Source organism: Rhinoraja longicauda, chromosome 3 (genome assembly GCF_053455715.1).
Source record: "Rhinoraja longicauda isolate Sanriku21f chromosome 3, sRhiLon1.1, whole genome shotgun sequence".
NCBI classification, from domain to species: Eukaryota; Metazoa; Chordata; class Chondrichthyes; order Rajiformes; family Arhynchobatidae; genus Rhinoraja; species Rhinoraja longicauda.
Window position 1 is genome coordinate 42,260,588 of NC_135955.1, and position 24,592 is coordinate 42,285,179.

Sequence of the window (24,592 nt, forward strand, 5' to 3'; positions counted from 1 at the left end):
TCCACCATTGTCCCTGTACCCAAAAAGACAAGGATCACTGGTCTTAATGACTACAGGCCTGTTGCACTTACCTCGGTAGTCATGAAGACCTTTGAAAGACTTGTGCTGGCCCAGTTGAAAAACATCATAAACCCCCTGCTGGACTCCCTGCAGTTTGCATATAGGGCCAATAGATCGGTGGACGATGCAGTCAATCTAAGCCTGCACTTCATCCTCCAGCACCTAGTCCACAAGGGGACCTATGCCAAGATTCTGTTTGTGGACTTTAGCTCTGCTTTTAACACCATTGTGCCAGAGCTACTACACTACAAACTCTCCCAGCTGACTGTGCCTGAACCCCTCTGTCAGTGGATCATCAACTTCCTGATGGGCAGAAAGCAGCATGTGAGGCTGGGAAAGCACATCTCAGACCCGCAGACCCTCAGCATAGGAGCTCTGCAAGGCTGCGTACTCTCCCCTCTCCTTTACTCTCTCTCCACCAACGACTGCACCTCCACAGACTACTCTGTCAAGCTCCTCAAGTTTGCGGGTGACATTACCCTGATTGGGCTGATCCAGGATGGGGAGGAATCTGCCTACAGAGGGGAAGTGACACAGCTGGCGACCTGGTGCCATCGCAACAACTTGGAGCTCAATGCTCTTAAGACAGTGGAACTAATTGTAGACTTTCGAAGAGCTCCCCCCCTCCCCCCACTCACCATCAACAACACCACAGTCACATCTGTGGAGTAATTTAAGTTCCTTGGAACCATCATCTCCTGGGATCTTAAATGGGGGGCCACCATCGACTCCACAGTCAAAAAGGCCTAACAAAGGATGTACTTCCTGCGGCAACTGAAGAAACACAATCTGACACAGACAATGATCCTACACTGCTGTTATTGAGTCCGTCCTCGCCTTCTCCATCATGGTCTGGTTTGGCTCAGCCACCAAGCACGACATCCAGAGGCTGCAACAGATCATTCGCACAGCTGAGAAGGTTGTTGGCTGCAACCTTCCTACCATTGACGAACTGTACACTGCAAGGGCCAGGAAGCGAGCGGGCAAGATCATCTCTGACCCCTCTCACCCTGGCCACAAACTCTTCGAAGCACTTCCCTCTTGAAGGCAACTCCGGACTGTCAAAGCAGCCACATCCAGACATAAAAACAGCTTTTTTCCACGAGTGGTAGTTCTACTCAATAACCAAAGTCTGTCGTTTCTTTTTTCCTCTGGTTTATTTTCACCCACATGTTTAGACCGTAATGTTGTATCCTTATTTTTTTGATGTGGTTATGCTTTATTCTTAATTGTTAACTGTATGTTTGTGTTGTCATTTGTGAGCGGAGCATCAAAGCATATTCCTTGTATATGCATACTTGGCCAATAAACTTATTCAACATCAACTTCAATTAAAGATTTGGGAAACAAAATATATGTTGAGTAATGAGGATGCAGCAAGAGGGCAACAATTAGATCTTCAACACCTGATATAGAGTTAAAGTTTCACCGTATTCCTACTCATTCAGTACTTTAAGCAGATATCAATGGCAAGTATCCACAATATTTCATTAACCATAAGGAAGATAAATGGTCACAGGGAAGAGTACACTGGGAGTGCTATGCGCTTTCCAGTGAAAGACAGTCAGCACTAGTTAGTACCTTCAACTAACATGCTCTAGTAGATAATTAACACCCATACATATATTCTGTCCAGCATAATTACCAATGATAACATTTCAACAGATAACTTTAAAATGGAACAGCTGGACTGTATTGTTTAATGGGCAATTGCTTTAATAAAAAATATGGGAAGGCGATTGTTTGGTGATTCAATATGAAGTCAGCTACTTTTTACAAAAATAGCTGTAGGAAAAGAGGCTCATCACTAAGAGGTTAACAGCTAATCACCATGCTAAATATTTTTGAAATGTGAAAATATTTGCAACTTGGATCATCAGGTGCATTAAATCCATGTAATGACACTCTAGACCTTCCACAACTCATGCCTTAAAATTGTTTGAGCACATTTCACATCTCAGATTCAAAAATCTGTGGAAAAATGTCGACTCTCCAGTACCAGCCTCCATAACCACCTCACTCCAGATCCCAAGGCTTTTAAATCTTCATGACACCCCTGAATAGTATCCTTTGAGTAATAAACCATCAGACCACACACATGGAAAACAGTTGTTGCATGGTACTAGGGTTTCTAATAAAAATCCAAGACTATAATAACATAATGGATTGTTAAAAAGTTGAAAATGGAGAACTATTTTTTTCTGATGGCAAATGCCATTTAAAAGCCAAATTGTGAAAGGAGATGCAGTCCCTTTGCATCTCAAGGGTACAAAGAGGCGTAATAAAATTTACGAGGAAAAATATTTTACACTGGTTTTGTGCAACAACTTTAAGGTATAAATGTTCATGGGTCAGTCACAAACATATTTTTAAATGAATTTCAATTGGTATTTGGCACGATTAAAAACAAAAAAAGTTTATCTTTGGAAAAGATACAAAAATGATCACATCATCCTTGTTGACCAAATCTTAATTGATTCCCTTGAAATCTCATCCATACATAAACTTAATGCCTGCAATATAATTTGGATTTTAATTTATCAGATGATAAAGTTACAATGGCCAAGATCCAGCATGTTCATTTCTGGGTAGCACATCTAGTTGAACAATTCAAATGGAACAAATGCAGATGTTTTGGTTGGAAAAAAAAGATCACCTAAGAGTACATAATTAATTTTGTTTCCTATTTAATATAAATCACAGATAATAAACTTATCATTAAGCTATGATTCCATTAAAGCTTGCTGCTTCATAAATGAAACAGCTCGAATAAAAGCACTTTAATAGCACATTTCAATAACAGGAGGTCTTATAAATGCTGTTTCAGTATTTTTCACCAGCCATCTTAAGACTATGATAATCTTAACTAGACCAAGTGGACCCATTGGGCCCAAACCTCTCCTGCATTGGTACAGCACCCTCTCTCCCCCCCCCCCCCCCCCCCTTCCCCCCTCCCCTCCACCCCCCTCCCAAGGAGATAGATTCAAACTTTAAAATGTGAATAACTTTAAAAATATAACACCGATTTCAATGAAACTTCTTCCATTAGCACCAAAAGGACGACGGTGAGTAAGATGGGCCTAAAATTGTCGCGCTATCGTGTACCGTTTTGGCTGTAGTTCAGGAACAAACAAACAAACGAGAGTTTTAGTATATAGACGGTCTTCAGTGCCATAGAGAGCTTGATAGAGCCAATGGCTGAGGAACTTCTGCAGGGAACCACTGGTTGGTTATGATGTGCACATCAGCCATTTACTGACTTCCACACCCAGGTACCATAGGGTGCAAGGATGGAACATAATTTATGTCAGATTGCAGCAGATCCAAACTCCTCATCTTCCACCAGTGTCAATAGAGTTCAATGAAAGTAGGACTGCACAGCTAATGAGACAGAAACACTTCACATGTGGGTCCTAAGCTGTAGATCGGTCATCTGTGGCATGATCTGTTGGGAGTTCATCGAGGTGGTCTGGGGAATGGACCTATAATCCCACCACCTTTGGTCAACTCACTGCTTATGTATGGCTCTACCTGGTGCACTGGTCTGCAAGAAGCAAGCAGCTCAGTGGGGATAAAAGTGTGATGATAGAAGCAAGTGTAATAGTTAGGCCTAATTCTGTGTGACCCAGCTCATTTTAACAATATTGGAGAAGAAAAAAATATTTATAATACTGTCTAACAAAATAACACAAATACCGAAAAAAATAAACTCAAGTTTGCTCCTCAAGAAAAAGGTTAAACAGAGCAAACTCTGGGTTTTAAATCTGAAGTATCAAAAAAGGAAAAAACTGTTTCCACCGCCGCCACAGTTGTTACCCATGTTGGTCTGGTGATCAGGGTAACTGATTTATTCATGGCGATTAACATTTATTTCAAAAACATTCAATTGAAGAATTATCTTTCCAAGGGCGAGCACATAATGATTATTTCTTCATTTCCTCTTCCCACCCAAACCCTGCACATGCTGCTGCCCAATGTTGCTATTGAGAGCCTGCATGAGATTGCCAAAAAAACCCAGGAGGTTTGAATTCCGCCCTTGGTGCTTCGAATTGACATTTTCACGGTAAAAACGATCCATCACCCAATTCCTGAAGCGACTGCTCCAAGAAGTAAAGCTTCCTGTTCAATGCTACGTGTTTTGCTCCAGACACCCCTTACAGACTAATGCCAATATGCAATAAAACCAATAAACCTCGAGCTCCAGCCTCGTATTGTTATTACATTTGATAAAAAGTAATATTTACCTTCAATCTGAATACAATTCCTATCACTTAGTTACAGGACATTACTGATTCAGAGAATCACATAGAGGAGGATATAAAAGGTCTGCAGCTCAGGTGGATTACAGATGAGGGAAGAGTGGCTTGGTCAAGTTGTTTTGGAACAGAGGTGGCCAAGAGGAGACTTAATCAATATTTTCTGTGATTACAAAAGGATCTCATTAAGGTGAGTGGGAAGGATGTATTTTATTTAGCAGTGGCCATCAACTGGGCATTGGGTGGGAGGGTGGGATTGGTGGCAGAGTTTTTAAATGATTGGAGAGGCGCTCATAGTATTTTTCCTTTCAATCCATAAAGGCAGTGATAGCCAGAACGCATCACTTCAAATGTGGTACAAGTATCATATCATATCATATATATACAGCGCGGAAACAGGCCTTTTCGGCCCACCAAGTCCGCGCCGCCCAGCGATCCCCGCACATTAACACTATCCCACACACACTAGGGACAATTTTTTTAACATTTACATTTACATTAGAACTGTCTTTCTACTTTTAGCATCTGGATAATCACAGAATGCATTTTAACTTAGAGCGACCAAGTAAGACCTGGGAAATGACATTGGGTTGAGATAGCACCTCCTTAGTTGTCACAAACAAGGGGCTGACTGGCCTTCTCTGTTGCAAAGATTTGAGAGTTTAAGTGGAGTTTTTTCTGCATAAACCTCTCAGAAGACCTGTGCCGGATCACTAAAGTCCAAGAACATCAAGAGCAAAAAGTTGCGGCTAGCACAATTTGTTCTGAACGCCTGTATTCTGGCAGTACACTGGTAAGTATAGTTTGCTATGTTCCCCAATGCCTACCTGTTGCCTTTCTAATTGAGGTGCCAGAACTATAGAACTATTGAAAGTACTCCAAATGTGGTGTGGTAAGGTTTTTAATATTGCTTTTATTTCTATACTTTCAGTTATGAATACTACTGTATTCACTCTTTTACTGAAAGCTTTTGGCAATGTCTGTATCCGTACCCATGATCTACTGTGTAGGAAAGAACTGCAGATGCTGGTTTAAACTGAAGATAGACACAAAATGCTACAGACTGAAGGGTCTCAACCTGAAACGTCACCCATTCCTTCTCTCCAGAGCTGCTGCCCGTCCCACTGAGGTACTCCAGCATTTTGTGTCTATCCCATGATCTACTGTTTATCTACTTCGTACAGACAGGTAGTTTCCAAGATATATTCTACCTAACTATGAAGTCATCTTGAACTAGATGATAATTGTGGATTTAATGCATGAACTGCAAATTCTCAAAATTAATCGACCTCAGTCAGTGTTTAGCCAGGCAGCAACAATCGTCAGAACTGCATCTATAATAAACAGAGGTTTCTCCATGAAATGACGCAGCTCATTTTTGAAAGATATCTAGAAGGGTTCCTCCCAGTTTTGGAGAGCTAAAATTGCATACAACTCTACCTTATGGATGTCAGAAAAATCGCAAACATACAATTCTGATTGCACATAAGCCTTTTCCCCACAGTAAACAATAACCAAAGAAACATTGCAAGATGAAGACAGAATAAATCTTACAATTATGAGTACATTTCTAAAAAGAGGACTGGAAGCAATAATCAATTTTACTAATCAACACATTGTCCAGGTCGAAAATATTAACCAATATCATCTTATGCTTATAAAGTTTCAAAGACGCGCAGATAAAAGTTAAATTTTATAAATTGTTTTAAGAAGATTAAAAAACATTGTTTAAGCTGCTTTTTAGTTATATGTTATAACCATTTTGGAAACATGACTAATGGAGGGACAGGACTGGCAGCTTAATGTTCCTGGCTACAGGTACTATAGGCGAGAGAGATGGGGATAAGAGAGGACAGGAATTTGATTTATTCATTAAGGAGAACATTGCGGCAACGGTCAGAGATGACTTTACTGATGAATCATCGAGTGAGGCATGTGGTCCTGAGAAAAAAACCAATGGATGATCATCTTGTTAGGATTGTTCTATAGGCCCTAGAAATCATCAACAGGAATTAGAGGAATAAATATGGTCAGAGATTGCAGACAGCTGCAAGATACTACAATTATCTTCAGTGCTTTTTTCCTAATGGAAAAACAAGATTTTCACATTTTTAGAATGTTTAAAATTACAAAAGAATTACTAAAGTTTAAAGTAAAATATGTATTAATTCAATGAGGCAGTCAGGCCTTGAAACAACCTAAGCAGCTTTCAGGACTTTGACTCATCAACAGCAAGAACGATGTACCTTTTTGTCCTCAAAAGTAAGAATGGGTTGACATAGTAGGGAACTTTAACTTTCCCCAATATAAATTGGGACTGCCATAGTACCAAGGGTGGAATTTGTCAGGTGTGTTAGGGAAAGTTTGGTCAGGCAATATGTAGAGGGTATAACAAGGGAGTGGGCAAAGCTGACCTACTCTGAGGGAATTGGGCAGGGCAAGTGACTGAAAGGTCTGTGAATGAGCCCTTTGGGACCAGCAAACACTGTTCTACTTTTAGCTTTAAAATAGTTTGGGATAAGGAGTCTGGAGAGGGTTCTCGACCTGAAGCGTCACCCATATCTCCTCTCCAGAGATGCTGCCTGTCCCGCTGAGTTACTCCAGCATTTTGTGTCTATCATATAGATAAGGATAGGGCTGGTTCACAAGTTAAAAGTTCTAAATTGGGCCAGGGCAACTTTATTGGTATTAGCAGGAATTTTCAAAAGTTGATTTGGAGCGGTTTGTCTGCAGGCATATGGACTTGTGGAAAATTGGATGCTTTTTAAGTGTGATAGCGAGAGTTCAAATTAAGAATGCCCCCATTAGATTGATGGGCAAGGTAGGTAGGAGTAAGGAATGTTAGATGACAAGAGAAATTGGGGCTCTGGTCAGGAAAAGAAGGCATGAGTCAGCTACAAACAGCAGGGATCGAGTGCATCGATGCTGGAGGAATGCAGTGGATTAATGAGCATACTTAAGAAGGAAATCAGGAGTGCATAAAGGGGACATGAGAGCTCTGGCAGATTAGATTAAGGAGAATGCAGACAGGGTAAATGTATATTAAGGGGAAAAGAGTAACAAGAGAGAAAACAGGGCCCCTCAGAAATAAAGTGGTCATCCATTTGTAGAGCTACAGGAGGTGGGAAAGAACCTCAGTGAACATTTCTCCTCTGTTTTTACTGTGGGGAAAGACATGAAGACTGGGAAAGGTTAATGGAGATGTCTTGAGGACAGCCACTGTCAGGGAGATGATAGATGTCCTAAAATGTACGAAGGTAGATCAATCTCCTGGGCCTGATCAGGTATATTCAACGATGCAGTGGGAAGCAAGAGAAAAAAATGCAGTTGTCCTAGCCCAGTTATACAAAGGTGAAGTGCCAAAAGACTGGAAGGTGACTAATGTTGTGCCTATATTTAAGAATGAGTGCAAAGAAAAACGTAACTATATGCCAGTAAGCTTAATATCTGTGGCAGGAAGGTACTGGGGAGGATTTTCTTTTCTGTATTAATTTTAATTTATATGCTGTAATTGTAATTTTTTTTGCACAATCTGCAGGCATTGCCACTTTCATTTCACTGCACATCGTGTATGTGTATGTGACAAATAAACTTGATTTGAAGATATACATGCATTTGGAAATACATAGGCGCATTAGGATTAGCCAGCATCGTTTGGTGAATGGGAGATGATGTCTCACAAATTTGATTGAGTTGTTTGAAGTAACCACAAAGGTTGATGAGGGAAGGGCTGTAGATGTTGTCTGTGTGGACGTCAGAAAGGCTTTTGATGAATATTTCACATGGTAAGGTGCTCTGGAAGGTTAGATCGCATGGGATCCAGTGGGAGCTAGGTAACTGGATATAGAATTTGCTCTATGGTAGAAAGCAGTGGGAGGTTGTTCCACGAACTGTTGCCCTTTGCCTCGTGGTGGGTCTCAGAGGTTGGTGTTAGGTCCATTGATGCTTGTTATCTATGTCAACAATTTGGATGAAAATGTATAAGGCATGCTTAATACGTTTGCAGATGGCACGAAAATGAAGATGTTTATCAAGAATTACAGCAGTATCTTGTTCAGCCGGGCAAGTGAGCCAAGGAATGGCAAGTGGAGTTTAATTCAAATAAATATGAAGCATTGCATTATGCGAAGTCAAACCAGGGCAGGACCGTCACATTAAACGGATCCTGGCAAGTGTTGTCAAGAAGAGGGATCTGGTGGTTTCACAGGTGGATAGGGTGGTTAAGCTGGATGTCAGTCAGGGAATTGACTATAGAAGTTGGGATGTTATGTTACAGTTGTACAGGACATTGGTGAGGTCGCACTTGGACTAGTATGTTCAGTTTTGGTCACCCTACTAGAGTAAATTTGCCACTAAACTGGGAAGAGTGCACAGAAGAATTACAAAGATGTTGCTAGGACATGAGCTATTGGGAGAAGTTGGAGAGGCTAGAATTCTATGCCTTGGAGCACAGTAGATTGAGGGGTGATCCTATCTATATACTAAAACTCTCGTTTGTTATCTTGTTTGTGACTGAACTTCAGCCAAAACGGTACACGATAGCGTGACAATTTTAGGCCCACCTTACTCACCATTGTCATTTTAGTATAAGAAAATAACTGCAGATGCTGGTACAGTCTGAAGAAGGGTCTCGACCCGAAACATCACCCATTCCTTCTCTCCTGAGATGCTGCCAGACCTGCTGAGTTACTCCAGCATTTTGTGAATAAACACCATTGTCATTTTAGTGATAATACAAGTAGTTTTATTGAAATCGCTGTTATATATTTTCAGTTATTCACATTTTAAAGTTTAAAAGGAGGGGAGGGGGAGGGGAGGAGGGAGGGGGGAGTGGGGGAGAAGGGAAAGGGAAGTTGAGGAGAGAGGGGAGGACAGGGTGCTGCACCAATGTAGGAGAGCTTTGGGCCCAACGGGTCCACTTTGTCTAGTAGGTTCTAAAATCATGAGTGGAATAGATAGGTTGAATGTACAGAGTCTTTTCCCCAAGCCAGGTGAATCAAGAACTTACGGGGACAGTTTTAAGTTGGAAGGGAAAGAATTAATGGAAATCTAAGGAGCAAGTTTTTTCACACATGGTTTTGCAAGCTACAATAACATTAAAAAGACATTTCAACATGTTCATGGATCGGAAAGGTTTAGAGTGACATGGGCCAGGTGCAGGCAAATTGAACTCGTCTGGATGGGGCATCTAGGTCAGCATAGACGAGTTGGCCGAAATAGCTTTTATTTTGCTGTTCAACTCTACGCCTCCAAATCTGGCTGTTATTTTTTCTTCTCACAGATGATTGCTTCTAACATTTCCCTCAAAATCTGCAATTATAAGATCCTTAGAGTTGCAAAACAGAAATGCTCCCTGGAGCCATTAATAAATTCTGATACAACAGCCTGAGCTTTTCAGGCCTGGTCAAAAGTGAGCTCCACGAGATCTTTAACAGTGCCTGAAGATAGAGAAGCAGACGGGTTCAAGGAGGGAATCCAAGAGCTTAAGGTTCAAGCAATTGATATCACAGGCACCAACTGTGACCCCACTAAAGTCCTCTGAGCAAGTTCATTCTCATCAACTGGACAAAATATCTCGTTAGGCACAAAGCAACTGCAAGAGAACAGCAAGAATTATTTGAACATCCCGAAAAGGGGGAATTTCCTCCCCTTAAGAATTATGATGGAAAAACCCTGCTGGGTTGTAAGCAATTTTAAATCATTCATAGGGCGGCACGGTAGCGCAGCGGTAGAGTTGCTGCTTTACAGCGAATGCAGCGCCGGCGACTCAGGTTCGATCCTGACTACGGGTGCTGCACTGTAAGGAGTTTGTACGTTCTCCCCGTGACCTGCGTGGGTTTTCTCCGAGATCTTCGGTTTCCTCCCACACTCCAAAGATGTACAGGTATGTAGGTTAATTGGCTGGGTAAATGTAAAAATTGTCCGTAGTGGGTGTAGGATAGTGTGAGTGTACGGGGATCGCTGGGCGGCACGGACTTGGAGGGCCGAAAAGGCCTGTTTCCAGCTGTATATATATTATATGATATGATATGATCTCTCTTTCAAGGAGTGAATTCCTCAACATGGAACTTCTGCAGACGAATGAGTGTTGAACAACAATAAGAAGTGGGGAAAGCAAAGGATGCTATCATTAGTAATAGTCAGAAGTTACAGATGATGAGTTAGGATGTTTAAAGGACATGGATGAACCCAAACCACAGCTGTTTAAATGCAGATCAGGAGCCAACATAGATCAGCAAGTACAGGAGTGACAGGTGAGCAGGACAGTTGGTTAATGATTACCAAGAGACATTGGGAGACCAGTCTGAAAAGACAGTGACACTGTCGGAAAGCACAGCTATGACGAGGCAAAATGAAGACGTCTTTCTGATCACATAATGTCAAATCCCTCATCCTCCCTATTAAGCACCATGTTGCATATTGTACATTTCTTGGAGAGATTTATGTAAATGGTGAGATTTTAAAGGCAAGTGGATAAAATGACTTTAAAAAGAGGCTTGTCACACAGCTTGTGGCAAACAACAAAACACGAGCTGCAATGAGATCAGGGACAAACTAATCAACTACCAAATTTTGGCAAGTCAGAAAATGTCCATCATCAAATATATGTATATATGCACTTGAGAAAAAGCTGCACTTTTCAGTGCAACTTAAATGTTCCAGCTTAATGAAACAGAACAAACCTTTGGACATTTCCCCACATTCCACATGGGAATGAACAGAACATAACTCAACCCAGTAACTCAAAACTGACCTTGATGTCTGTTAACTAGCTGATGCTGGCATTTCAAAACTTGATTGTAATGGCCGTGATTTTGCAGTTGAAACAGCAGCAAAACTCAGTATTTCCTCCCACAAACAACATCTGGCACATGCAAACATAAACATCCATACGATGCTGCCAATGAAACCTACCCACCTCTCAGGCTGATCTGTATAACAATATTCAGCAAGGTGGCTGCCAAATCATTCATTTCTGACAAGAACCGCAAGTATTTATCATCATATCATATCATATATATACAGCCGGAAACAGGCCTTTTCGGCCCACCAAGTCCGTGCCGCCCAGCGATCCCCATACATTAACACTATCCTACACCCACTAGGGATAATTATAAACTATTTTCACTATAATATATCCAGAAAATGTCAGCAGATGAAGTTTTGGTGGGTGTTGTTTAATCAAGATTAGTGCCAAGAAGACAATTGAGTCGGGAGAATCTCACCGTCAGATTTTATGATTCTACATTTCAATTTTTCTTAAAATATTTGACATTTCAGCCGACAATCTTCAGTGCAAGTTCCAATCTTCATTTCATTCTCTATACCAAGTTTAAAAATCTATTTTAAAATTGTGCTCCCAAACTCCTGGCTTGCTTGCTGTTTGTGAGAATCAGCTCGATTCTAACATTAATTGATTACACTGCTGTTGATGGAAGCAAAAATTCTGCCCTTTCCCACTCTCACCGGTAACAGGGGTTGGGATACATCACGGCAGAATTCACTGATCGCCATGGGCAATTTTATTTTCTCCCCTGGTAGAGCAGCAAGCACCATCATTTGATGCTGAGTACCGGCATACCACAGGGCTGTGTTCTGAGCCCCATGCTCTACTCCCTCTTCACACACGACTGTGTTCCTGCATTCGACACCAACACCATTGTCAAGTTTGCAGACGACACAACGGTGATCGGGCTTATCACCAACGGTGATGAAACAAAATACAGAGCGGAGGTGCAGAACCTGCTGGACTGGTGCTCTGATAACAACCTGTCCCTAAATACCACCAAGACAAAGGAGCTGATCATCAACTTCCGTAGGTCACATAACGGGGAATACGCCCCGATCTCTATCAACGGGGTCAGTGTGGAGAGAGTGTCTAGCTTCAAGTTTCTGGGCACTCACATTTCGGAGGACCTGACATGTTCCAATAACACTGCTGCGCTGGTCAAGAAGGCACAGCAACGACTGTTCTACCTAAGAACACTGAAAAAGTCTAACAGCTGCTGACGACATTCTACCGCTGCATCATAGAGAGCATCCTAACGCATGGCATCCCTGTGTGGTACCTCAGCTGCACGGAGGCAGAAAGGAAAGCTCTTCAGCGGGTAGTCCATAGAGCTCAGAGGACCATCGGAACACAGCTACCAGACTTGGAGGGCATCTACAACACACGATGCCTCAGAAAAGCCACCAGCATCCACAAAGACTCTTCACACCCCTGCAACAGTCTGTTTGAACTCCTTCCATTGGGCAGACAATACAAGGCCTTCTACGCCCGCACCTCCAGACTCAGGAACAGCTTCATCCCCAGGGCCATAGCTGCTATGAACCGGTCCTGCTGAGCCGGATGATCCGGCACAGATCTACTTGCACTTTATCCTGTCTAAAACTGTTACAATTTGTTTTGTTGGGTTGCTGTTGTTTAAATTAACTAAATTATTGCATCGTATGGGAGGCGCATTCCCAATCTCGTTGTACCCCTGTACAATGACAATAAAGATATATTGTATTGTATTGTATTGTATGTTGACTGCAAAATCCAGGCCATTAATCTTGACAAAAGGGATGCACGTTTCCATTTACCATAATAATCAGCTTCCGCACCACTCAACTAATAGCCTATGAAAGAACCTACCCCTCCTGCTTTCAGCAGCTTCCGACGGAATTCCTCTGTTGGATTGTTGAAGGTGAGTTTTTCACAACGGAGATGATTTACAGGTGGATGTCCCTCAAGATGCAGGAATAAGTCATAATCAAAGCGTACCTTCTTGGGCTCTTCCTAAGGAAAAAAAGATGCAATATTATATCCAAATGATCCGTACTAGATTTGGCTGTACAAGCAAGAAATTATTGGGTTTGTTATTGAACTTTCCCAGATTTAAGGGAAAGTACAAGTTCTCTCAATTGGGTAAAACAATCCCAAAATTGGATCAAAGCTATATAAAAAAAACTAAAAATAATTTCTTGTTTTCCACTGTTTGAAAAAAAAGTAGCCTATCATGAGGCCAGGACATTGCAGAAAAAGCAGCACTAAATAATTAGTTGCCAAATCAACACCAGCATATTTGTTCAATAATCTACAGTTCTCTCATTGGCCTCATCAGCCATCTCAGAACCCACAGAACCAGAGTGGAAGCAAGTTATCTTTATTTAACGTCAGTCAGTCAGACAGGACCTTTCAGCCCAACTCGTCCATACCAACCATGATACTAATCTAAGCTAGTCCTATTTGCCCACATCTGTCCAATATCCCTCTAAACCTTTCTTATTCATGTACCTGTTTAAATGTCGTTTAAATGTACAGTCCCCTCCATAATGTTTGGGACCATCGTTTATTTATATGCCTCTGTACTCCACAATTTGAGATTTGTAATAGAAAAAAACCACATATGGTTAAAGTGCACGTTGTCAGATTTTAATAAAGGCCATTTCTATTCATTTTGGTTTCACCATGTAGAAATTACAGCAGCGTTTATACATAGTGCCCCCATTTCAGGGCACCATAATGTTTGGGACACAGCAATGTCATGTAAATGAAACAAGTTATGTTTAGTATTTTGTTTCATATCCTTTGCATGCAATGACTGCTTGAAGTCTGCGATTCATGGACATCACCAGTTGCTGGGTGTCTTCTCTGGTGATGCTCTGCTAGGCCTGAATTGCAGCCATCTTTAGCTTATGCTTGTTTTGGGGGCTAGTCCCCTACAGTTTTCTCTTCAGCATATAAAAGGCATGCTCAATTGGGTTCAGATCGGATGATTGACTTAGCCATTCAAGGATTGACCATGTTTTAGCTTTGAAAAACTCCTTTGTTGCTTTAGCAGTATGTTTGGGATCATTGTCTTGCTGAAGAATGAACTGCCGGCCAATGAGTTTTGAGGCATTTGTTTGAACGAGCAGATAGGATGTGTCTATACAATTCAGAATACATTATGCTACTACCATCAGCAGTTGTATCATCAATGAAGATAAGTGAGCCAGTACCTTCAGCAGCCATACATGCTCAGGCCATAACACCCCCACCACCGTGTTTCACAGATGAGGTGGTATGCTTTGGATCTTGGGCAGTTCCTTCTCTCCTCCATACTTTGCTCTTGCCATCACTCTGATATGTTAATCTTCATCTCATCTGTCCACAAGACCTTTTTCCAGAACCGTGGTTGCTCTTGTAAGTACTTCTCGGCAAACTATAACCTGGCCATCCTATTTTTTGCGGCTAACCAGTGGCTTGCATCTTGCAGTGTAGCCTCTGTATTTCCGTTTGTGATGTTTTCTGCGGACAATGGTAATTGACAAATCCACACCTGACTCTTGAAGAGTGTTTCTGATTGGTCGGAGAGGTGTTTGGGGATTTCTCTTTACTATAGAGAGAATTCTTCTGTGATCAGCTGTGAGGTCTTCTTTGGCCTGCCGGTCCCTTTGCGATTCGTAAGCTCACCACTGCTCTCTTTCTTCTTAATAATGTTCCAAACAGTTGATTTTGGTAAGCCTAAGATTTGGCTGATGTCTCTAACAGTTTTATTCTTGTTTCTCAGTCTCATAATGGCTTCTTTGACTTTCATTGGCACAACTTTTGTCCTCATGTTAATAAACAACAATAAACGTTTCCAAAGGTGATGGAAAGACTGGAGGAATGACTAGGTGCTGAGAGCTCTCTTATACCTGCATTAAGGAGGCATTTAAACACACCTGAGCAATTACAAATACCTGTGAAGCCATGTGTCCCAAATATTATGGTGCCCTGAAATGAGGGGACTATGTATAAACACAGCTGTAATTTCTACATGGTGAAACCAAAATGTATAAAAATACCCTTTAATAAAATCTGACAATGTGCACTTTAACCATATGTGATTTTTTCTAACGCAAATCTCAAATTATGGAGTACAGAGGCAAATAAATAAATGATGGGCCTTTGTCCCAAACATTATGGAGGGCACTGTAGTTATTGTACCTGCCTCAACTACTTCCTTTTGAAGCTTGTTTCATATACAAACTACCCTCTGTGTGAAAACGTTGCCTCTCAGATTTTTTCCCCTCAGCTTTCACCTTTCCCCTCTAGTTCTTGATTCCCCTACCCTGATCTATTCCCCTACAGGTTTTATGCACTTATAAGTTTACTCCTGAGTTTCCTGCGCTGCAAGGAATAAAGTCCTAGCCTGTCCAACTTCTCCCTACAGCTCAGGCCCTCAAGTACCAGCAATATCCTCAAAAATCTTTTCTGCACTTTTTCCAACTTAATGGTATTTTCCTGCAGAAGGGTGACCAAAACTGAAAATGAGACTCCAAATATGGTCTCATTAATGTATAATAGAACTGCAGCATAACATCCCAACTTCTATACTCAATTCCCTGATTGATGAAGGCCACCATGCCAAAGGACTTAGTCACCCAATCTACCTGCGTGACACTTTCAGGAACTATGTACTGGCACTCATAGATCTCTATGCTGTACAACACTCTGCATGGCCAGACTGTTCACTGTGCAGGTCCTGGTCTGGTTTGACTTTTTAAAATGCAACACCTTACACATTTAAAATAAACTCCATTCCTCAGCCCTCTGATCAGACCGATCAAAGTCCCGCTGTAATTCTTGGCACCATTTGACTTCTTAAAATGCAACACCTTACACATTTAAAATAAACTCCATTCCTCAGCCCTCTGATCAGACTGATCAAGGTCCCGCTGTAATTCTTGGCACCATCTTCACTATCCATGATATTACCTATTTTAGTGCAAATTGCTACTTGTGCCTTATATATTCTCATCCAATTGTTTATAAAGCACTAAGAAGATTAAGCTACCACTATCCTAGACTACAATTTTAAATGATTACACAGCAAATGAAAAGGAGCCTCTGATTGCCTACATATCAAATCCCCACCTTTAAAACTAACACAGGAAACCTTTATTTAATAATTATCCAAAGGTATGGTTGTCTAAAGGATAAGTGACAAAGTAGTGGCAAACAATTGTTTACCTGATGAGGGAAGTAGACTGTGGGACTCCAGGAGGTCAGTAATTACCACCACTGGTTTTCTTGCTACATGCAAGTAACAATGTCCTGGGTACAGGGAGCACAAATTTGTAGTTGGCACAGGATATAAAAGTTTACCATGTATTAAATAATGAGCAGGGTGGTGGCCAACTTGGAGGAAGCAGACAGAAATGGGCCAACTCCAATCAGATATTATTCAATAGGAGCAAGTGTTGTCCTTCACACGAGACATTGAAACAACGACAATATAAATGAAAGCAATCAAGTTGTGAGAATAGGAACGGGGTAGAGTTTCACAAATCTATGAATGTGGCAGACAAGTTGTTAAGGGATTAAGAGAACATATGGGATGCATGGACTGTAAATAGGGCAACTGAATACAAAAACAAGGATGTCATGCTAAACCTTAAGTCATTGGTTTAGTTTCAGCTGATGTTTTGTGTACTGCACTTGTGGCACTACATTTCAGAAAGTGCATCAGATCTTTGGGCGGGTATATTTATTAGAATGGCATTGAGGATGAAAATCTTGAATTGGGTCAGTAACTACTCTCTGACCCCTTTCCTGGGTCTTTTTTCCTTCAATAGAAGCTATTTTCATTTTTAGACCAGACATTTAAATTTAGAGCTGTATTAAAAATTTAGACTAGCTCCAGGTGTCCATTGCTGTAGTTTCCAATCCTTTTGTTCCTGCTTGCAGACGTTCTGGTCTGCTAAGCAAATCCAAAGCTACACTACCACAGCAACAAGACTCCCGACTCTATTAGAAACTTATGCTTGGTGAATTAATTGCAGAAACATCAGAAATGAACGGACATTTTATTATTTACCCAAATCAGTTTCAACCAAAATTACAAATTATTTTCTATTCTAATTTCCCAATATTTGCTCCTAAAAAAACATATTTTCTTCTGCTGCAGGGTTGTAACATTCAACAAGATTATAGAAAATGTGAAGCTTTTAATCACAAATGTTACACTGCTAACAGCAGCACCTTAATGGTTGCTTCTCATCACCTTTAGAAATGGTGCTTCAGCAATTTTGTGTGAAAGAGCTATGAAAGTCTTCAACCCTCCCCCAATCACAATGGCTCAGTTCCCTTCACAAACTCTTTTGCTGTGCATGAGACTGAATGGGGTCACTATATTTCAGAGGGAGTGGATGAGAGATTTACATTGACAGTTAAAAGCTTAAATGTTAAACTAATGTTATAGACAGCAATGTTGCATTGCAAAGTTGAACTGTTTGCTTCCATACATTTCACTGTGCAAAACCTACTTTGCAAACACCACTTTAAGATGCTACAATCACCAGCATTCATTCCACCATTCAAAAGGAAAGTGTATACAAAAATATCAAGTGTCAATTACTTTACCTTGTTTCGGAAGTACACTTCAATCGGCATTATAAAACCAGCGTATCCTGACTCTTCCACTTTATACGGTGGATCCTTGCACACTGCACTCAAAAAGAAAGATTACAAAACAGTTCAGAATAGAGCACATACACCCAGAAGGTATCGGGATAATAACCTATAATACAAGCAAACTGCTTTGTAAAAGGTCAAAGCCCGTGTGACTTTACTTAAGCAATTCTATTGAGGCAATACAAAAGCATTGCAAACTTTTTTTCCCATAACACAGGTCATATTCCATAAAGAGTCAATAACATGCACAAGTAAATACAAATACAACAGCTAAACTCAAACTGCTCTCCTGGATTTTGGGGATCAAAATTATCCAAACAGTGAATGCAGAGGTTGCACCTGGTGGCCTGGGCAATATCCAATCCCTCAAATCAACACCACTGTAATAAACGTAAACTCCGCGAACATTTAGCTAAACACTTACGCTCAGTCCGCCGAGGTCTACGAGATCTCCCAGTTGCTAACCATTTCTACTCCTTTGCCCATTTCTAAACTGATCTTTCTGCCAAACTGGGCCGCCTCCATTGTTACAGTGAGGCCATATGTACATTGGAGGAGCAACGCCTCAAATTTTCGCTTACAACCCAGCAGTATGAAAGTTGAATTCTCTAGATTTTAAGTAACTTCAACCAACATTCTCCCCCACCCTCCCCCCACCTTGCCCCCTTCTTCCACCCTAGTCATTTAACAGTTCCATTGTTCACCACATTGTATCTCTCTTAAGATCACACCTTCCCCAGCCTACAATTGGCCTATCAGGGCACCACCCCGCCCGAGGTCATTTGTGGCCGACCCTAATTTGTCCTGGTCTTTTCTCACCTCTAGCTCTCTCCCCTCCCCACCACCCCCTACATTTCAATCTGAAGGGTCTTCACCCAAAACCTCACCCATCCTTTTTCTCCAGAGATGCTGCCTGACCTGCTGAGTTACTCCAGCACTTTGTGTCTACGACTGTAAGACTACTGGTCAATATCACCTGGTCCTCAGAGAGCCACATAAACAGATTTGGTTGACACGTCTGCTAAAATTCAACACCGAATATACTACAAAAGGTACTTGGAGAACTTTGGGACAATAAGAGGCTGTAAAAAGTTTCAATAAAATTTGATTCCTCCTAGAATTAATAATGTTGATAAAGGTAATATCAGCAATATTTTGAAAATATTTTCTCCTAAATGCAGTATATCCATGGAAATCATTAAATGGATACAAGTCTCAGTAGAGCACATTGTTTTAATGCAGTGCCAAATTGTTAAATATGATTTAGCTCCCGCTTGTAAGGAAAAAAAAACTGTAAGCAAATGTATTGTTCCACTACCTGCCAGACTGTATCTGAAAGCAGTACTATAACAAAGATCTGATTTATAGATTGTGTTCCATTTATTTCAATTTATATTGCTAACCTGAATAAATAATCGCTTGGGCTTGGTCACAAAGATTTACAAGCTGGAACTGATACCCAGCCCAGGCACATGATTCTTCAGCAAACTAGCTGTAACTTTCCAGAATTAAACTGTACAGCTGTTGCCTCTCACTCCGAGTCTTTTCAGTGTGAAACAGCAGAAAACAGATACTAAGAATCAAACTAAATCATTAATCTACCATTGAAGGGATCTTCAGGAGGCACCAATTCAAAAAGACAGGTGATATCAAAGACCCACACCACCTTGGCCATACTCTCATCTTACTCCTACCACTGAGGTGATGGTACTGACGCCTGAAAACCAATGCCCTCCATGTTCAAAAACAGCTTCTTCCCAGGCAACCATCAAGTTCTTGAACACTGCACAACAGTAACCACTATCTCAGCAGCTAAAGATCTACAATGGACCAACACACAAAGTTTTGTCTGGCATAACTCTGCGGGTCAGGCAGCATCTGTGGAGGGATGAAATGTAGCCTATCCTATTCCTCCACAGATGCTGCCTGATCCATTGAGTTTCTCCAAAACTTTGTATTTTGCTTGATTCCAGCATCTGCAGTTTCTTGTAACGCCACAATCTGTGATGCATTTTGTTTTGGTTGCATAGTGGACTTTGGTTTTGCATTATTATGGTTTATTTATCTAGAATTACTAGTCATTAATTTACTGTATTATTGACTATGATATATTTATTTGCATGTTCTTGCATTAATGTGCTTGTAATGCTGCAGCAAAAATTTGCTGCAAGAATTGTCCCCTTACCGGTAAATGTGACAATTAAACACTCCTGGTTCTTGGCTTCATTTGAAATGCTGGAAATAGCATGTTAACAACATCTGTGACTAGTTACTGTTTGATACAACAGTTCAAAATCACTACTGGTTTTGAGAAAATAAATAAATGATCTTTTTTCCCCAGAAGCAGAAGGGTTAGTAACCAGAGACAGGCAGAAGTACCAATGTTTGGCGATATGAAATTCATAATGGAAGCAGATTTGACGACAACTTTCAAAAGAGGTTTGGATAATTGCTTATGGGGAAACAATTGATGATGTCATTAGGATAGAGCAGGAGAATGGGACTAATTAGTTTGATAGCTTTATCCAAGAGCAGACAGGAACAAGATGCTGAATGTATTCAGTATAATCCTGTAATATCAAGTCATCAACAAATGTGTTTTACTTTCATTTCAGATTTCAAGTTTTTGCAATTTCAAAAAAGATGTGCTGAATCAAACTTAGGACCATTCACTGCTAAGTGGAAGTCAACTAAATGAGGGTGTTATTGGGGCCGTTTCAGAACACTTTTATCAAAGTGGCCTCAGATGTCTTTGCTCCCTCCATTGGATCAGTGAAGACAGGTGGGAATAGGTTTGAAGCACCAAATGCAAAAACACCAAAATGTAGGGTTGTATTGGAAATCCTACCACTGAATAGCTTCTTGAAAAGGCAGAAGTTATCAAATGTGTGTGTTATAATATCTTCGTGCAAGAATGAATGGAGAAGTGGAGTATGAAGCACTGGTGTTCAGTCGACCATTAAGGATTGATGCCCTTTGTCTGCATAATGTGAACATTCATTTATGGAACAGTAATATTTCTTATTCACATCAATGACGGGGATACCAAAATCAAGTTAGCAGATTTTACTAAGATCAGAGGGCCAACGCAAATTGTTCCAAGGCGATTTTTACAGAATCTAGATGGCTAGAACCATAACAAATGTAAAAGTAAGACCATCAATCACGAATATGTATTTAAAAATTAGCCAACTTAAGACTCCACAAAAGAGTGAATAATTCAATGTAATTTTTTTTAAAAGTTTTGGTTGACTTAGATTAAAATAGCACAATTGACCCAAAACACTAGTCAAAAATCCAACAATAATTGATAAATGTGTGCATTGTTTTTCCCCTTACAAAGGACAAAACTAGCCAATCAGCCCAACTCGTCAATGCCAATCAAGATATAATAATATAATAATAATAAACATTTATTTTTTATAGCGCTTTTCCAAATGCTCAAAGATGCTTTACAAAAACAGTCAAGACATAAAAACAAACAGACAAACTATCCTGACGGAGAAGCGGCGAACAAATAGCGCCAGCGTCCTCTCACGTCAGGGTCCGGCAGTAGACAATAAAGAACACAAGACACACAATTACAATTTTTAACACAAACAGCCATCACAGTGATTGCTCCAGGCACACCCTCACTGTGATGGAAGGCAAAGAAAAGTCTTATCTCCTCCTCATTCTTCTCCCGTGGTGCCACGAGGCGATCGAGGCTCCTGACTTTTGAAGCCCCCACCGGGCGATGGAAAGTCCCAGGGCCGAGCCGAGCAGGCCGATGAAGGTCCTGAGCCCCCACTGGGCGATGGAAAGTGCCGCGGCCAGGCCAAACAGGGCGATGAGGGGCCTGCAAGCGGGTCAATCAAACCTCGCGCTTCGGGGCGGTCGAAGCTGCTACGGCTGGAGCTCCCGAAAGCCGGTCGCCAGCCTGGGACCTGCGAGCTCCCGATGTTGCGGTCTGCAGGGCCCACGGCCGAAGCCTTCGAGATGGTAAGTCCAGGCCCTGCGACCGGAGTCTTCAAGGTCGATCCCAGCTGGAGGCCGCCGACTCCACGGTGTTAGGCCGTAGAGCGAACGGAGACACAACACGGTAAAGGTCGCATCTCCGTTGCGGAGGAGATTGGAAAAAAAGGTTTCCCCCACCGCCCCACCACCTCCCACATATACAGAGTTAAAAATAAATCAAAAGAAACATTTAAACGATAACAAAGACAAAAACAAGACAGAGAGACTGCCGGTGAGCCGCCGCAGATAGATGCCCTATCCAAACTAGTCCCCTCGCCCCATTTTTGCCTGTTTGGCCCTTTTCCTTCTAATGGTCTCATGCCCATCAACTGCTTCCAAACCTATCTTCCCACCCCCACCAATTCCCCTGAAAAATTGCGATATGCCGAACATAAACGTAAAAGCCCAAGAGATGGTGGAAAATCAGATCAAAAGTAGATGTTACCACCAAGATTCACAGGTTTGAGAGCTCCCTATGTTGCTTTTTGCAATATTAGGTTCATGCCAAAATGTAGGAATGTGATGAGATAGTTGATGGATGATACTAAAACTGGCATGGTAGCGCAGCGGTAGAGTTGCTGCTTTACAGCGAATGCAGCGCCGGAGACTCAGGTTCGATCCTGACTACGGGTGCTGCACTGTAAGGAGTTTATACGTTCTCCCCGTGACCTGCGTGGGTTTTCTCCGAGATCTTCGGTTTCCTCCCACACTCCAAAGGCGTTTAGGTATGTAGGTTAATTGGCTGGGTAAATGTAAAAATTGTCCCTAGTGGGTGTAGGATAGTGTTAATGTACGGGGATCGCTGGGCGGCACGGACTTGGTGGGCCGAAAAGGCCTGTTTCCGGCTGTATATATATGATGATATGATGATTATCACAAAGAGGGGAAGTTTCAGCTACAGTAGGATATAGATGGCCTGGTCAATTGTCAGCTAAATGGAAATTAATTCTGAGAAATGCAAGATAACTCATTTGGGGAAAATGCAGCAAGGCAATGAATGAGAAGATCAAATGCTGGAAGCAGCAGAGGAACAATGTATTATATATGAAGGTATCACAAAATGCTGGAGTAACTCAGCAGGTCAGGCAGCATGTCAGGAGAGAAGGAATGGGTGACGTTTCGGGTCGAGACCCTTTTTCAGACTGATGTCAGGGGAGGGGGCAGGACAAAGATAGGATGTAGTTGGAGACAGGAAGACAGTGGGAGAACTGGGAAGGGGGAGGGGAAAGTGAGGGACAGAGGAATTATCTGAAGTTAGAGAAATCAATGTTCATACCGCTGAGGTGTAAGGTGCCCAAGTGAAATATGAAATGCTGTTCCTCCAATTTGATGTGGGTCTCACTATGACAATGGAGGAGGCCCAGGACAGAAAGGTCAGACTGGGAGTGGGAGTTGAAGTGCTGAGCCACCGGGAGTTCAGGTTGGTTAAGGCGGACTGAGCGAAGGTGTTGAGCGAAACGATTGCCGAGCCTGCTTTTGGTCTCGCCAATGTAGAGAAGTTGACATCTGGAACAGCGGATACAATAGATGAGGTTGGAGGAGGTGCAGGTGAACCTCTGCCTCACCTGGAAAGACTGTTTGGGTCCTTGGATGGAGTCGAGGGGGGAGGTAAAGGGACAGGTGTTGCATCTCCGGTGGTTGCAGAGGAAAGTACCTGGGGAGAGGGTGGTTTGGGTGGGAAGGGACGAGTGGACCACGGAGTTATGGAGGAAACGGTCTCTGCGGAAAACAGAAAGGGGAGGAGATGGGAAGATGTGGCCAGTAGTGGGATCCTGTTGGAAGTGACGGAAATGTTGGGAGGATAATTTGTTGTATACGCTGGCTGATCGGGTAGAAGGTGAGGACAAGGGGGACTCTATCCTTGTTACGAATGGGGAGAGGGGGAGCAAGAGCGGAGCTGTGGGATATAGAAGAGGCCCTATCATATCATCATATCATATATATACAGCCGGAAACAGGCCTTTTCGGCCCTCCAAGTCCGTGCCGCCCAGCGATCCCCGTACATTAACACTATCCTACACCCACTAGGGACAATTTTTACATTTACCCAGCCAATTAACCTACATACCTAGTGAGAGCCTTATCTATAATGGAAGAGGGGAAGCCCCGTTTCCTAAAGAACGAGGACATCTCTGAAGCCCTAGTGTGAAACACCTCATCCTGGGTGCAGATGTGGCGTAGATGGAGGAATTGGGAGTAGGGGATAGACTTTTTACAGGAGACAAGGTGGGAACAAGTATAGTCAAGATAGGGAGTCAGTAGGTTTGTAGTAGATGTCGGTCACTAGTCTGACTCCTGTGATGGAGATGGTGAGATCCAGAAACGGTAGGGAGATGTTGGAGATGGTCCAAGTATATTTAAGAGCAGGTTGGAAATTAGTGGTGAAATTGATGAAGTCAGTGAGTTCTACATGGGTACAAGAGGTAGCACCAATGCAGTCATCATTGTAGCGGAGGTATAGTTAGGGGATGGGGCCTGTGTATGCCTGGAACAGGGATTGTTCGACGTAGCCGACAAAGAGGCAGGCGTAGCTTGGGGCCCATGCGAGTGCCCATAGCTACGCCTTGGGTTTGGAGGAAGTGGGGGGAGTCAAAGGAGAAATTGTTGGTAAGAACCAGCTCTGCTGGGCAGATTTCACAAAATGCTGGAGTAACTCAGCGGGTCAGGCAGCATGAATTTTCTGCTTAAGGCAGTAAGACGAGTCAATAATATGGATCAACATTGTTTTTACTATAACATTGGGGTTTATGTAGAATTAATATAAAATGGGTAGTTGATGGTCAGTGTGGGATCTGGGTTGAAGGTTTTTCCCTGATTTATTAAGTCACAGAATTCCTTCCCCAATTTATCAAGT

At 41.9% G+C, this 24,592-nt stretch overlaps 1 protein-coding gene across 1 annotated transcript in view; it reads right to left on the minus strand.

Annotated features, from left to right (window-relative positions):
- mllt3 (MLLT3 super elongation complex subunit) overlaps positions 1–24,592 on the minus strand; it is a 126,057-nt gene that overhangs the window by 56,254 nt on the left and 45,211 nt on the right. The window contains exons 3-4 of the mRNA XM_078396038.1: positions 17,692–17,774; positions 12,955–13,098 (exon numbers count right to left, since the gene is read on the minus strand). Coding sequence (XP_078252164.1) covers positions 12,955–13,098; positions 17,692–17,774 — 227 coding nt within the window. The remainder of the gene's footprint in view (positions 1–12,954; positions 13,099–17,691; positions 17,775–24,592) is intronic.